The 15,561-nt window shown below is 39.0% G+C and overlaps 1 protein-coding gene across 2 annotated transcripts in view; it reads left to right on the top strand.

Annotated features, from left to right (window-relative positions):
* The window catches only part of RAB3C (RAB3C, member RAS oncogene family), a 271,591-nt gene that overhangs the window by 217,388 nt on the left and 38,642 nt on the right, over window positions 1-15,561 (top strand). For both annotated transcript variants that reach the window (XM_056112097.1, XM_056112096.1), the window contains exon 4: window positions 13,128-13,252. In XM_056112097.1, the coding sequence (XP_055968072.1) occupies window positions 13,128-13,252 (125 nt within the window). The remainder of the gene's footprint in view (window positions 1-13,127; window positions 13,253-15,561) is intronic.

The following is a 15,561-nucleotide window of genomic DNA, read 5'->3' as shown; positions in this document are numbered from 1 at the left end:
AGGTCACAGAGCTACAGAGAAAATTACAGTGCAGGGTGTTTAGAGGATTATTTTAAAGTAGTATCTCAATGCCATGTGGGTAATTATTGCCTTCAATGTGCCGGTTGTAATAATCCCTTGTATCCATGTAGTGCTCTGTTCTTCAGAATCCTTTCATGGGCAGCTTTCTTGTTCATGCTTATGAAAGCCTACAGAAGAGGCTCTCATGCACACATGTTCTAGCACCACCCTCTTCACCAGAGTGTCTGCTCCCCTCCACCATTGCCTCTACCCCCCTCAACTTCACCACCTGCCCCCCGTCTCCCCACTATGGTAAGAACTATTCTGTAGACCAGGGTCTGTTCACAGATTCTGTGACTTTGGACCATTTGCTAGTCCCTTACTATGTCACTTTATATTCCACATGTGAGAGAGGTCACCTTTTCTTATAGCCAACGAGTAGTCCATTGTGTATGTGTCAATGTGCGTGTGTGAGTGTGTGTGTGTGTGGCCGTTTCTTCATTCTGTCATCTGTTCTTGAAGACTTAGGTTGTTTCCAGATTTTAGCTGTTGTGAATGAATAGTGCTTCCAAAGAACATAAGAGTACAAATATCTTTTCTGAATAGTTTTTGGCTTTTGGGAATGGACTCCTAGAAGTGGAATTTCTGGGTCATATGGAAGCTTAATTGTTAGTTCTTTGTGATGTGTCCATGCTATTTATTTTTTTAAAAGATTGATGTAAGAGTAACAACAACAAACATCACTAATAGGGACATTTTTTCCTATTCTTTATATCTTCTTAGTACCCACTTCTCCTTCTCCTGCAGCTCCCAATATTATTTATTTTGGTTTGAAATGTATACCTAGTAGTGTGCTCAGGGATCACTCCTAGACATGCTGGGGAAACCAAATGTGGTACCAGTGATCAGACATGGATTAGCTATATACAAGGCCACTGTACTGTCACTCTATCTCCAAGCACCCATTTATAAAGTTCCACAAACTTGTGGTCTTCCTCCTCCTCCTTCAAAATCCACCTTCACTGCCTAAATAGGCAGCTCCTTCCTTCTTGATCTTCTCTTACAGTCTTACAAATCTCAACATTCTAGTTATGACTAGATGTTCATGGACTGTCTTTATTCCATCACTGGGGCTAGAAAGGAAAGAAGGTTGACTATCTTGTCAGAGCAGATGCTAAATTATAAGGTCAACTTCCTTTCAAGCTAGCTGACTCCTTGGCATTAACCTAACAAGCAAGATATTTTGCCAAAGACTGTTAATTAACCCCAGGGTCAGTGCATTCTTGTCTTACTTGACAAAACAATATTTATTTTAACATAACTTGGACCTTGCCTATTATGGAAAAGTGACTCAGGCGTTCTTTGCCTGGGTCAGGTAACCATTCTGTGCCCTGGAGGGTACTCACTCTTTTGTCAGAAGGGTCATGTTTCTTCGACATCTCTGATGTTGTATTTTCTCTATCAGAGATTTTCTCATCAAAGTGAAAGGTTCACTGAGCTAAATTCTATATCGGCTTTTAAAAAAATACAGTTTTGTGAAATCAGAATTATATCTGAAATTATTAGAGACCTTAGGTTGGATTTATAATCACGGTCACGGTTCTCCCGTTGTTCCTCGATTTGCTCGAGCGGGCCCAGTAACGTCTCCATCATGAGACTTGTTGTTACTGTGTTTGGCATATCAAATACGTCATGGGTAGCTTGCCAGGCTCTCCAAGAGGGGCGGAGGAATCGAACTCAGGTCGACCACATTGGCCGCTTGTAAGGCAAATGCCCTACCGCTGTGCTATGTGCTATCGTAACAACCCGAAATTTGATCCAAGATGATTTCAGGACCCTACTGATCATTCTTTTTGGTTGATTGGTTAGTTGGTTGGTTGACTGGTTGCTCAGATTTGGTTTTGGAGCCAGACCCAGCAATGCTGTTTCTGTACTCAGGAGTTACACCTGACAGTATTTACATATACATTGTCAAGGATAGAACCAGAATCAGCAATGTTAAAGGCCAAGTGCCTTGACCCCTGTGTAAACTCTCTAACCCAAAGCTTGTGTTCTTGAAATAAATGCTCAAAATTGACTCACAGCTTAAGGCAGACTCACAGCAGGAGGAGCCGAGTAAACATCCTTCAGACACATCTACTTCTGCTCATTCCCACATGCGGCCTTTTGACATAGTACAGTATGAAGATTTGGGGAGGCGGACATTTCCCAGGAGATATTTTTAAGTAATCAAATATGTTAAAATATTAAATATGTTAATTTATTACCTAGTTCCATATTCAATAAAACTTATTTTCTCTATGGAATAAAACAGCTTATTGTAAAAAAAAAAAAACACGGAATGTTTTGGGACACTACGTTGTTGGCAACATTTCCATTAAGATGCCACATTTCCCATCTCAAGTCTCAGCTTTGTCATGGACAAAATGAAGGAGCCAGACCACAGAACTACAAGAACAACTACTCCAGAACATGGAGGTACTGTGTATCTCCCTGAGGTCTCTTGACTGTTGGAGTTGGGGAGATAAGAAAAACATGACTTCTGTCATGGGAATAGTTGTTTACACAGATGACTTTTGTGACTGTAGAACAACTAATACTTGCTACCCTGTATCAGGAGACTGGGATATGAAAAACCTCGGAAGAACTCAGTAACAACATTATAATAGGGCTGTCGCAGGTCAGTGGTATCACACAGATGTCTATTTTCCTCCTGTAACTGCTTTTTACTTTACTGCTTAAAATCTTAACACCTCCTTAGGTAGCTTTGCTAGATTGTCTATTCACTCATTCAGTTGGTCACTGATTCAAAGTTAATGTTGGAGAGCTTTCTATATGCCAGACATTTTCTTGCCTGTCAAAGACCTATGCAAGAACTAAAGAGTCAAGATCCCTGTCCTCATAGTACATCTAGTATAAGGACCATCCCGACAATGAAAAGACTAGAGTGAGTAGAGGGGAGAGGACTGTGCAATTAGACACCCATAAAAGGACATCTGATTCAGAGGATCATGTGTGTTGAGATAATATGAAGGGGAATAGGATGGACAATCGTCAATAAATGGGTGTTTGACAAGTGGCTTGAGTAGTGGCTACAGGTACATTTCCTGTAAACTCAAAAATCCACACCTCAGTGGTGTGTCATTAAATGGGATCTTGGGGGATAGAATGAGGGCATACAAATATCAAAGGAAAAGCTAGTTCATATTCTCTTCTTATATCCTTACTATAAATAGTTTCACTGTGTTTGTGTCAAAGTACATTTAAACTAGCAATCCTAAATATTAAGCAATTGATGCCTTCAGACCAATACACTACCTCTAGAAACTTTCTAGAACACTTTGACATCATATCTTGAGCAAATTCCTTCTAATCACCTTAGTTGGGGTTCCCCAGAAGCAGACAGGAATGTGTAATAAGTAGTTTACTCAGATAGTGCAAAGAATAGCCACATGGGTTAGTGAAGAGAGTTGGGAAAGGGAAGAAAATAGTAAAAGACATGCTCCTACTATTATGGGTAATTAGAGCTTGCTTCTGCTTGAAATTTCATAGGTTTCCAGAAGAGAGCTGTGGTACTAGTGCATCAACTCTGTTTTTAGAAGCTCTGTTCCTGAGAGAATAAGACAGATTGTGCTACCACAGAGGCAGGAGGTGGGAAAGGGTGGGGATGAGGGGTGGAGTACTGGGAACATTGGAGGTGGGGAATGGGCACTGAGGGAGGGTAGGTACTTGAACATTGTTTGACTGCAACGCAATCATGAAAGTCTGTAAGTCTGTAATTGTATCTCCTGATGATTCATTAAAATAAAATTAAAAGACAAATGAAAAAGAAGCTCCACTCCAAAGCATGTGATTTCTGATACACACAACCTTTCCTGGTGAACAGAGTGCCCTTCTGTTTCTACTGGAGAAAACTGTAAAGCAAAGAGCTGCAGATACTGCCCATTGGTAGTCAGCCCAGCAAACACAGAAATAGTAAGGTCTGGGGAAAATGAGCATCAGCTACAAATGTCTGCAGTACCAAATTCCTCATTTTTACTCTAATTTTTTCCCTTAAATATGCCCCCTAATTTTAAGTTAGTTTTAGGCCTCACGAACCTTGAAGCATCCATTGTAGTAGTCCTACTACTGGAAAAATAATGAAACATACATGGGAGAATGTAAAGAAATCAGTGTGGCTATATTTGAATTAAGAGAAGGCAAAGTAGCAAGAGATGAAGTTAGAAAGTTGCGCCCTGCTGCCAGGGAAGGTAATTCTGTTAAAATGGACTCTTCCAGGTTCAGCTGAGTTTCTAGCTTTTGTTGAACTCTTTCAGCTTCCTCCTGGCTACTCTTTGTTGTGACAGGCTGACAGAGAAGTCCCCATTCTGCATGGGCTGTGATTTTGAAGAGCAAGGATTCAGGAATGCTGGTGGAAACTCATGAAGACTTTGGTGTCACTCCCCGATAGCTCAAGTCTTGTGGTCCATCTATGAGAGCAATTCAGTCTGAGGCAGCAGGAGAGGAAATAGATTCTGTGCACGGGGAAGGCAGTGGAGATACAGTGAGGTCAGGAACCTAATCCACTATGGATTTTTTTTTAAGTTAGTAACTATTATGTGGGAGCAGTAATATTTTTAATTTTTTTAAATCTTTTGCCATAGCTCTTCTTGAATTTTTAATGAAACTAGCAGTTTTACCAGAATTGGTAAACTTATTTGCTATAAAAGAAATTATTTTCAAACTTAAATATGTTCTAGTTAAGTACACTTTTTTCCAACTTTATTCAAGTTGTAAACTGTGTTTTAACATAATGCAGTTATTATGGGCATTCAATGTTCCAACACCAATCCCAGTACCAGTGTGATCTACACTCTACCACTGTCCCCAGTTTCCTGCCCAAGCCTGCCTCCTTAACAGGCACAAAATAATTTATGCTTGCTACAACTAAATAGCTAATGGAACTATTAAAAAAAAACTTTGGTTAAAAAAACTGTGAAATTTTTTATAACTCACCATGGCCATTAAGTCCTTGTCTGAAGGTTTACTAAACTATTTGATGCTAGATGAGCCTTCTTTGTAATTATTTTTATTTATTGAGCTTAGTTGGCTTCTATGTTATTTTCCCATCTAATTTAGTGTGTTCTTACTAGGCTGTCAGTACTATGTAATTTGGAGGTATTGGGCTCCAGGAATTGCAGAATCTGAATTTACTGAGAGCACTTTTAAAATTTTTTTCTTTTTTTTTATGACTGATATTATGTGGTTTACAATACTGTAAACCACAATGTGGTTTACAATACTGTCGGGGCTGGAGCGATAGCACAGCGGGTAGGGCGTTCGCCTTACAAGCGGCCAACATGGCCCACCCGAGTTCGATTCCTCCGCCCCTCTCGGAGAGCCCGGCAGGCTACCGAGAGTATTCGATATGCCAGACACAGTAACAACAAAGTCTCCAATGGAGACGTTACTGGGCCCACTCGAGCAAATCGACGATCAACGGGAGGGCCTTTACCTTTTACCTTACAATACTGTTAATGATGGTTTCTCATGCTTCTAATTCGAACACCACACCCATTACCAATGTATTCACCTCCCTCCAACACCTCTTTTTTCACCCTGTGCACCAGTTGAGTTTGTGGATCATTTTTTCTCTTGTGGAGACCACTTTTTATGAAGTTCCATTTTTAAGTCCTTTTGACAGTTGTTAAGGTTCTTGAGTTGCATGTGGCTGAAACCCTCCCTTTTCCCACCCTGTTTCCTGGGCAGTCTTGGCATCACATACCAGGTTCACATTGAACTACCAGCCTGGTTGGCAATAGTCACTGGGATTAGTCACATGACAGACCCTCCCTGCCCAAAATAGACTTTATTTTGTATCCTTTAAAGCCACCTGAAAATACTTTGGTGCTGGATGGGAAATAGGTAGCTTATTTTTAAAAAAAAATTATTGAATCACCATGAGCTATAAAATTATGAAGTTGTTCATGATTGAGTTTCAGTCATACAATGTTTCAACACCATCCCTTCACCAGTGCACATCTCCCACCACCAATGTCCTCAGTTTCCCTTCTGTCCCCACCCCACCCTCCCTCCACAGCCTGCCTCTAATAGCAGACACTCTTTCTCCCCCTCCCTCTCTCTCTGCCTCTTTCTCTCCCTGTCCCTCTCCACCCCCCCCCCTCATTTTCCTTTTAGACATGTGATTTGCAATTCTGTTACTGAAAGACTTAAAAGGTATCATGCATCACCTCCTTTTAGCTCTCAGTTGTTGTACAAAGTGACCACGTCCAACTATCATTGTTAAAGTGATCCCTTCTCTGTCTTAACTATACTTTTCCTCCCCATTTGTGGCAATCTTCCTACCATGGACCAGTCCTCCTGACTCTTGTAAATAGCTTATTTAAAAGAAATGTAAGGGGGTTGGGAAAGATAACTTGGCTCTGGTTACACACAAAAATTATCAGGAAAGATTTATTTTTAAGTTCTAAGATGAAGCCCCTCATATTCTGACTTGATTGTTTTAATTTTTTTCACTTTTAACTTTTTAAAATTTTTTTTTGCTTTTCTTTTTTTTTTTGGGGGGGTCACACCCGGTGATGCACAGGGGTTACTCCTGGATCTGCACTCAGGAATTACTCCTGGCGGTGCTCAGGGTACCATATGGGATGCTGGGAACCAAACCCTGCATGTAAGGAAGTACCTTAATCCCTATCTCTTTGACTCAAATAATTTTTATTTTTATTATTGTTCTTTAAAACTTTCCTCTCTCTCCTTTTTTTCTTACAATTTTTTATTGCGTTATTTACAAAGTTGTTCATAATAGAGTTGTTTCAGGCATACAGTGCTTCCAACACCAATGCCATCACCAATGCCCTCCTCCCTTTACCAATGTCCCAGGTTCCCTCTCACCTGGCAGCTTGCTCCCTTGGCAGGCATATAACAAATTTGTTTTATTTTACTTGCTCCAATAATACTTAAATGAATGGCAATTGGAATTATGAGAAAATAAATCAATAAAAGACTGTTTGTGATGACTTTTGTGAGTTTGTAAGTTATTTCAGCAGTATAAATGTTAGTTCATTATCAAAAATGTATAAAATCCCTTAGCAAGCTAGTTTACCTTTCTTAATCTAGTAGAGGGTTACCATAAGCAATCTTTAGTGAGTGTCATACTCAGTGCTGCATGTTGTGAAATTTGTCCGATATCAAGAGAAGCTCTTTTTACCCTTCTTGCAAAACTAGTTTCAGGACTATGCACTCCCTAGTCTGTTGCCTGTCACTGAATCCCTGTATAATTTCTTCAAATTACTCTCTGATAATCTCGCTTGAGAGAGTATTCTTGGGGAAGGTTTTATTTCATTGAGTGCTTGTACCATAAAGGATTACTTTTATACTCTTCTAGCTCACAGAGTTTCATTTATTTGATAGATCCTGTTGTACATCTTATATCCTTCCCTTTCTATGTAAATTCCTTTTTTTGATCTTACTGCTTTCAATATTCTATATTTAGCTTTTGTCATTTTGAATCCAGTGTGTCTGGGAATTATTGTAGTTGAGTCTATTTTTGCTGGGACCTTTCAAACCTTTTGCCTGCGATCCTCAACTCTTTGACATTCTTATTAATGATTTCTTTAACTTCATCACACTTGCCTTCCTGCCCTTCAGGGATTCCAGAGATACTTATATTATCCCTTTTGAGTTTATCCCATAGTTCTCTGGTATGTTGTTCATTTTTTTCAGACTATTTTCCACTTTCTGCTGTTTCCTAGTGATTTCCTCATCATCTTGGAACTTCTGGATATTTTGACCAGTTTCTGTTATTCTGCTATTTAGAGCTTCTATTGAGTTTTTGCTATGACTTGTTATGTTCTTCATTTCTACCATTTCCATTTGTAATAGATTTTTATTTTGACTCCTGATTTGCTGACTACCTGTGCCATTGTTTCTTTAAGTTCTTTGAAGATCCTCATCACTGAAGACATTGATAATTTATTTATTAGTATTGTTTAAGTCTTTGGTCATATTGTTTTTTTCTCACAGAGTTTAGTGGCCTTCTATGTTTCCCCTATTGATTTTCTAATGCTTTTCCTGTACTTTGTACTTAGACCCCCTGGGTAATGGGGTCTAAGTACAAAGATTCTGGGGTTACCCATCTGGGATGGTGAAGAAGCAAGACGACCAGGAGCTGTGATGTGGGCCCATTTATGTGGTGCAGGTTGGGTGTGGGGGCTGCTGTAACTAAGCCAAAATGGAGGGTCTCTGCCTCCCATTCTGGATTAGACCCAGTGATGTCAGCCAGATGTCAGCCAGAGGCAAACCTCGCCTGGGATGGTGGAGCCGCAAAGAGAAAGTGGCTCCAATAATTTTCTTCCCATGGGGGAAAGGTGCCACCAGAAATAAGTATAAGGGTGGTGTGACGTACTGTTTCAGCTTCACTGGGAGAGAAATAATGGATCACAGCCTCTCTAATACTTTATCTCTCACAGGTGTTCTAGATCTAAGCCTTGGAGGGCTGGGGTTGTGGCTGCTCTGCAATCATGAGATTTAGGTTCAGTATCTGGCACTGCAAGAAAAAAAGAAAGAGCAACTTAGTTAGAGTCCTCGATAAAACTGACTTTTAGATGCATTTAGCTGTATTTAAGTGTTTCAGAACATTCTGCCTAGCAAGATTTCATTCCCAATAAAAACCAGGTTGAACTCACAAGATATTCTTTGTATTCCCCAGATCAGGGAAGAAAGAATTTCAATATTATAGAAATTTGGTTTGTATGTTTACAGCACTGCAAAGGTAAATCATTTTATTCTGTATGGAATTAGTTCAGTTATTTATGTGTAAACTATGGCAAACTCTTAATCTTCTTCTGCCACATAAAACAAAGAAACACAAAATCCTTTTTTCTAGATTTAGAGATGAAATCTACATACATAGACTTATATATAAGCTTTCATAGAATCATATTATCGATATATAATATGGAAAATGAAAAAATATTAACGTGGGGGATTTGGGGGGTTATTTTTAGGTAATGACTGAAACAGGTTTTTTTAAATTCTATGGTATATAGTATGGTATGAGTTTATTGCCATTTGTAAAGGTACCATGGTAATCAATATTACTTCTAATTCCATTATTCTTTGCAGTGATTTAGAATTAATCATCTTTTCATATGTTTATTATTTGGTTACAATCACTTTTTTAAAATGTGTCTCACTATGGATCCAGATTGTTAGTACAGCAGATAGAATATTTGCCTTGCATGCAGCTGTCCATGGTTTGATTCTCGGTATTCAGTGTGGTCCCCAGTGCATCACTAGAAGTAATTTCTAAGCACAGAGCCATAAGTCAACCAAGAATCTTTGGGTATGCCCCCCCACGCAAAAAAAACGTGTCTGTCTAACCAAAATACATATGACAGTTTCCAATGGGGTTACTAAAAACCCATCCTCAAATAAGAATTTTATAAAATACAACAAAAGACAAAAAAGGGCATACATAACAATATTGTATGAGAGTTCTAGTCAACAAATATATATCCCATTTTTAATATTTTTCAATATGCCAAAAACCAGTAACAATGATGGGTCTCATTTCCTGACCCTGAAAGATTCTCAGATGTGGCACTTTCTAAAATCTCAGGGCTAGGACGAAGGAGACATTACTGGTGCCTGCTCAAGGAAATCGATGACAGAATGACAGTGATACAGTGATTTTTAATATAAATACCAGAGGAAGGTATTGACTCCATTAGAAATTTACCTAAGTTTCAGTCTTGAGATAGGAACAAAAGACAAAACTCAACATGTTTTCATGGAAAACTACATTTATAATTTATATTGCATGATTTAGTGAGGTAAATTAAACTGGATTTGGGAAGAGGAAGAACCAGTCACCCTTTCTGGGTTTAATATTGTGTTCTGCTTACAAAGATTTCTGAAACTCAAAGTAGAGTATGATCCTTATAAAGGATATAACAGAATGTGGTTATCCCATTTTACATTCCTTCAAGGCCCATATATGCTGTTAAGATGACAAGATTTTATCTTTCTCTATGGCTGAGCACTATTCATTGTATGTTTGAACCATATCTTTATCCACAGTCACTGATGAACACTCAAATTGTCTCCATACTTTGTATATTGGGAATAGTGCTGCAGAGAATATCAGTATGCACATATTGATGTAGTTTCAGATAGATACCTAGAAGCATAATTGCTGGACCAGAGTTAGTTCCTTTTATAAAATCAACATTCTTCTTTATTTTTTTTTTTTGCTTTTTGGGTCACACCTGGCAATGCACAGGGTTTACTCATGGCTCTGCACTCAGGAATTTATTCGTGGTAGTGCCCAGGGAACCATATGGGATGCTGGGAATTGAACCTGGATTGACCACATGCAAGGCAAATGCCCTACCCGCTGTGCTATCACTCCAGCCCTGTCAACGTTCTTATTTCATTAAGAAAAATAGTCTCCATCAGCTTTCTAAATATTCAAGATAACAGGGCTTCATAATTTCCTGATAATGGTAGAAAACAATGTGTTCATACACTTTTTGTCAGTTTAAAACACTGAAGAGATTGCAGTACACTTAGATCTTTGTAGGAACAAATGGGAACAAAAATGACTGATATGAGTATGGTAAAAAAAAATACATATATTCTTCCTGCCATATATTTTTATAACTTGTTAGGGAACAGAGAAATTTTATATACATAAACATATAATCTATCACAGTAATAGTCCAATAAATGTCATGGATTATTATCTCAGTCAAACTCCAGTCATCAGACACATTTAGTGACAAACTATAAGCATTCCATCAACTTGGTTAAAGTCTAAATCTGCTGCTGCTGCTTTTATGGGAAAGGAAGTTCTCTAAGCAGTGCTCAGAGCACTGGTGCCAGGTGTATTGCTTGGTCCCAACATTACTGGAGGCCACCAGGGCTACACCTGGGGGCACTATGTGATTCTAAGGATGAAACTCAAAGCCTAGAACATGCAAAGCCTGTGCTCCATTCATTTCCAGCGCAAGTTGTTTCTTTTTCACCCTAGATCAGGTTCATACAGTCAGGAGGGCATAGAAAGAGTTTGCATAGATCACTTTATTTCTTCAACAAGCATTTGTCCTCAGTACACCCCTTCTCTAATAGAATTATGGGCCTCACCTGTGACTGCTATCTCATTAAACCCCATCTGGTTATTTGATTCCTGGCTGTGTGCCGAGACAAGAACTTTCTCTGTTAAACCTATGTTCTTTACACCCAGGACCTTTCCAGGCAGAAGCCTAGTCTTAGCTTACCAGGGCCTCTAAAAGCAGAGGGGTAATTTTTAATATCACCTCAGAAATTGATTCCATTTCAGTTGCTTTATGAACACCTTTAGTACTTTTTCCACTCTAGAGAAGTGTGTGTTCTCTCTTCTCTCTCTCTCTCTTTCTCTCTTTCTCTTTCTCTCTCTCCCTCCCTTCCTCCCTCCCTCCCTCCCTTCTCACATCTCTCTAAATTTCCTTCAATAAAAACTTTATTGCTTGCCTGAAAATAAGTGATTTTTTAAATCCTTTGAATTTACTTATTAAATTATGCTGGCACTTAAGATTTAAAATGTAAGATATTTTTCATCTTAGTTAACTCTGAATTTATCATTTTTCATTCACCCCAGAGATCTGACTCTTCTTTAATGGTGGTAGAGCTTGGAACAAACGTAGGGCCCTACACACACTATCACTGAGCCATATCTCCAGACCTCAAACTTCTGACTTGATTTTCCCAGTTTGTGATGCATGCTGATTTCACTCTTACTAAAGTACTGTAACTTTAAGTTGGACATCAAAAAGATCATGTCTCCAGCTTTTTCTAATTTTCTGGGTGTTGCCAAAATTCAAAACAAAACAAACAGAAGAAAATACTGCGTCTCTCCAATATTCAAATAAAACCAAACATTTGTTTCATCAGATAGATTCATCTCATTTGAAGACTTGTGCTAGGTTCAGGGGAATACTCTGAAATAAAGTCACATCTACCTCTTTGTTCTCTCCTTTCTTGGAAAGGAGAAATAATAATCACCTTTTGTTGAGAGCTCTCCTGATGCATATTAAAGCTATTTGCTTTGGTTCTCTCTTCAAGTTGAGAACAGCTCATCACTATTTTCTATTTAATAATCCTCAAGGATTTGACAGTAGCTAAGAATATTCCCAAGCTTCCCTTCAGTCCTTTCCTTTAAACTTGTATTATTGGTTTAGCTTTTCAACAGTTCAATATCTTTCTCCTGACTAATCACTTAGCAGTAAGTCTTCCCAACTATCTTCCATAGTTGTTTTCAAATAAGAATGTGACTAAAGGATTAATGAGAAGGGCTTTTTTTCTCCCTCTCTGAGAAGAAAACAAATGGGTTAAAATTTTATGTTTCAAACTTTTAATGAGTAGCATGAAAATGTATTTAAGAGCAAATGCTGTGGTGCTCTATATTTTTTATATTCAGATCTGCTCCTATACTGAGTAATCTTGGGCAAATACTGAATTCTCTATGCCTCATTTTCTCACCTGTAAAATGAAGGTGATTTTGCTATTCCTCCTGGATTATTAGGATGAAATCAATGTAGCATTATGGGCTTCCTGTAGCTGAGAGGTGTATTGAAACATGGGACTCTCTTGAGCAAACTAAAATTGTTGGCCATTCAAGCCTTAAAAATACTAGATATTATTGGGACTAGAAAGGAAGTAGCCATCATGATAATATGAATTTTATCAGATCAAGAGATTTTAAAAAAACTTTAGGTACCATGATTTATAACACCCAGTTTCATGTATCTAATGTTTCAACACCATAGCCTCACCCTGTCAACACCCCATCACTGTCCACGCAACATGGTAACTTCAGTTCTGTAGACCAGTTCTTAGATTCCGTTGCCTTATAAAGGAATTTTTTATATCATTCTCTGTTCCCTTGAATTTTGACTCATACAATCCCTGATGAGAATCTGAAAGGTGAAATTGCATTGAACTAATTAATTCTAAATGTCAGGCATTTGGGCTTCATTTTCTTTATATATTTTTAGCTATTATTATAAACTGCCAAATATATTTCTTCTACTTCATTTTATGATGTTATGCTTTCCTTTGATCATTTTTGCCTGTTCTTTTAATTTTAGGTCAACTCAAATCAAAACATATTCTTGGGATAATGCCCAGGTTATCCTGGTTGGGAACAAGTGTGACATGGAAGATGAGCGAGTCATCTCAACTGAAAGAGGCCAACATTTAGGGGAACAGCTTGGTAAGTAACAGATTAAATGAGAGTGTGGTAATTATTTGTAACAATGTGCAAAATGCCAGAGAATTGCTATGGTGGATTCAGTAGAAATAATGTCAACCATGTAAAATCTTATCACGGGAAGGTTGTGTGTTCACGGGCTCACTGGATGACACTGTCTCACTGCCTGCATTCGGTGCTCTTAAGCCGCTGTGTGTGGCCTGGATCAGAACGGCTGTTGGCCAAGGGCAGACGGAAGAAGAAACGAGGGCCAGGGCGGTCTATAATAATAGTAGTTTATTCCAAATCTCTTCACTCCTGTCTTTCTCTGCCTCCTTCTCTCCTGAGCCCCAATCTTGGAACCTCTCTCCTTCTGGCTCTGACTCTGGATCTCTGGATCCCGATGTCTCTCCATTTTCACTCTCCTCTCCGAGCTTACATCTTAGTTTATATAGCAGTCACATAAGGCGGTGACATAAAGGTGGGTTGAATACTGATGAATCAACAAAGAGAGGTAAGACCACTCCTCCAGGAGATTAACTCAAGGATAAAATCTCATCTACAGAGATTACTTCAGATTACTAGGAGATCCGCTCAAGGGTGGGATCCCAACAAGGGTGTGTTCTTCCCTCAGTTAGTAATCTACTTAAATAGTTGTAATAAATCTACTTCTAATATTTCTAGCAATGTCATTCTGTATGAGCACAGTAAGAGATATAAATTTAGTTTGGTTCTTCCTGAGAACATCTCGCTATACATTTTGCAGTCCTTAGGCCAGGTTAATCTTCCTAGCTCCAGCAGGGTCCTGGTCTCGTCGTCACTTACTTTTGGATCATGACAGCATTTGTCCATGATCATGCCCTCAACTTATAGTTGAGTATCGTGGCTCTTTGGCCTGGCCCATTTCGATGCCAGGGTAGCTCACTGCTTGCCCTGGGTCCATTCAGTCCCTCGTCGGGACCCTACTTTTAGGGTGCTAGGAACTAGGGGCAACTGAGTCAAGAAATCAGATGCCCAGGAGTAAATATTATTCGGAGTCAATCAACTCCCAAGTTACAAAGCATAATATTAACTGTCTTCCTGTGTCCACAGAGAAAGGACATTGCTTACAATACAAGTTCAGTGTCCTGGGATGGGTGTGACCAGATAAACCTAAGCTACCTGAGGAAGGACAAAACAGTGTTATCCTACAAACCAGACTCCTCCATAAGCAGTGAATAGTTTTTTCTCTCATATTGTGCGGCATCATTAGAGTTCAAGCACAAGCACCAGAGTGAAATGGCAAAAAGAGTGATCTAGAACAAAACATCGATATTTGTGTTCCATGAAAAACACAGAATAGGCCTTGTCTTTCTATTTATTTGAGATGCTTTTTCTCCATTCACAAGATTGTGTATTGAATATGCTCTATATTTTTTGTCATTGTCCTCAAGTTTCCATTAAAAGAGGGTAGTAGCACAGAATAGATTGCTAACAGAATCTGGTTCTAGGGACACCACTGGTGAGCTGTATGACTGTTACAAACTTTTTGAAACTCAATTCCCTCATCTTTGAAGAATTAGTATCATAACCCATGCCAACTTCAGAACATCCTCGTAAAGATCAACTGAAATAAGAAGCATAAAAGAGCTGTAGAATGGCAAAGCCATTTCAAACAGAAAATACTGTATCTAAAGAGAAATGCTTCAGCAGGTATATATAATAGGTTGAATTTTAGTGCAAAGGAGAGGGAATCGTGATTGATTTATTGAAGGCATGTGTACTGATCCCCTGCTATATGCCCTGTGCACTCTCTGATAACACAGAGGACACAAAAAAAAGGAGAAGGCGCTGTCCCTGGACTCATGCTGCTCTCTGTAGGTGGGGAGACTAGAGAAATATACAAGGAAGCAGAAATGGAAAGACAAAATCCAAAACCAGATAATGAAGTGAGGCAGCTGGGAGGCAGATGCCAAGAGGAAAACAAATAGGCAAGGGAGGCAAAAACAGAGAGAGAGGTACTAGTCGGAAAGAGTGGGAGTGGAAAGGGCGGGAGGCTGAGTTATGCAGGCAAGACTCATGCAGAGAAAATGTGAGAATGAAGAGAATAACTAGGAAGAGGTGAGTGATGAGAAATATTAGCTGATATGTGGGTTAAATGGCAAGATGGCATTTCTTTAAAGGAGAAGAGAATGTGAAAAACACAGAGGAGAGTCAGTCTCATGCATAAAAGAACATAGGGAAATAGTATACTTCAAGGAGCACAGGAGGCATGAGAGTAAAATGTGTGACCTAACTCTAATACTGTGGGGGTGGAGAGTGGGTTGGAAGTAAATTTCTAACCTGGAGAAAAA

The sequence above is a fragment of the Sorex fumeus genome, unplaced genomic scaffold (assembly GCF_029834395.1).
Source record: "Sorex fumeus unplaced genomic scaffold, SorFum_2.1 ptg000015l, whole genome shotgun sequence".
NCBI lineage: Eukaryota > Metazoa > Chordata > Mammalia > Eulipotyphla > Soricidae > Sorex > Sorex fumeus.
The sequence above is the reverse complement of the archived record's forward strand: the minus strand, read 5'-3'. Positions and strand labels throughout refer to the sequence as shown.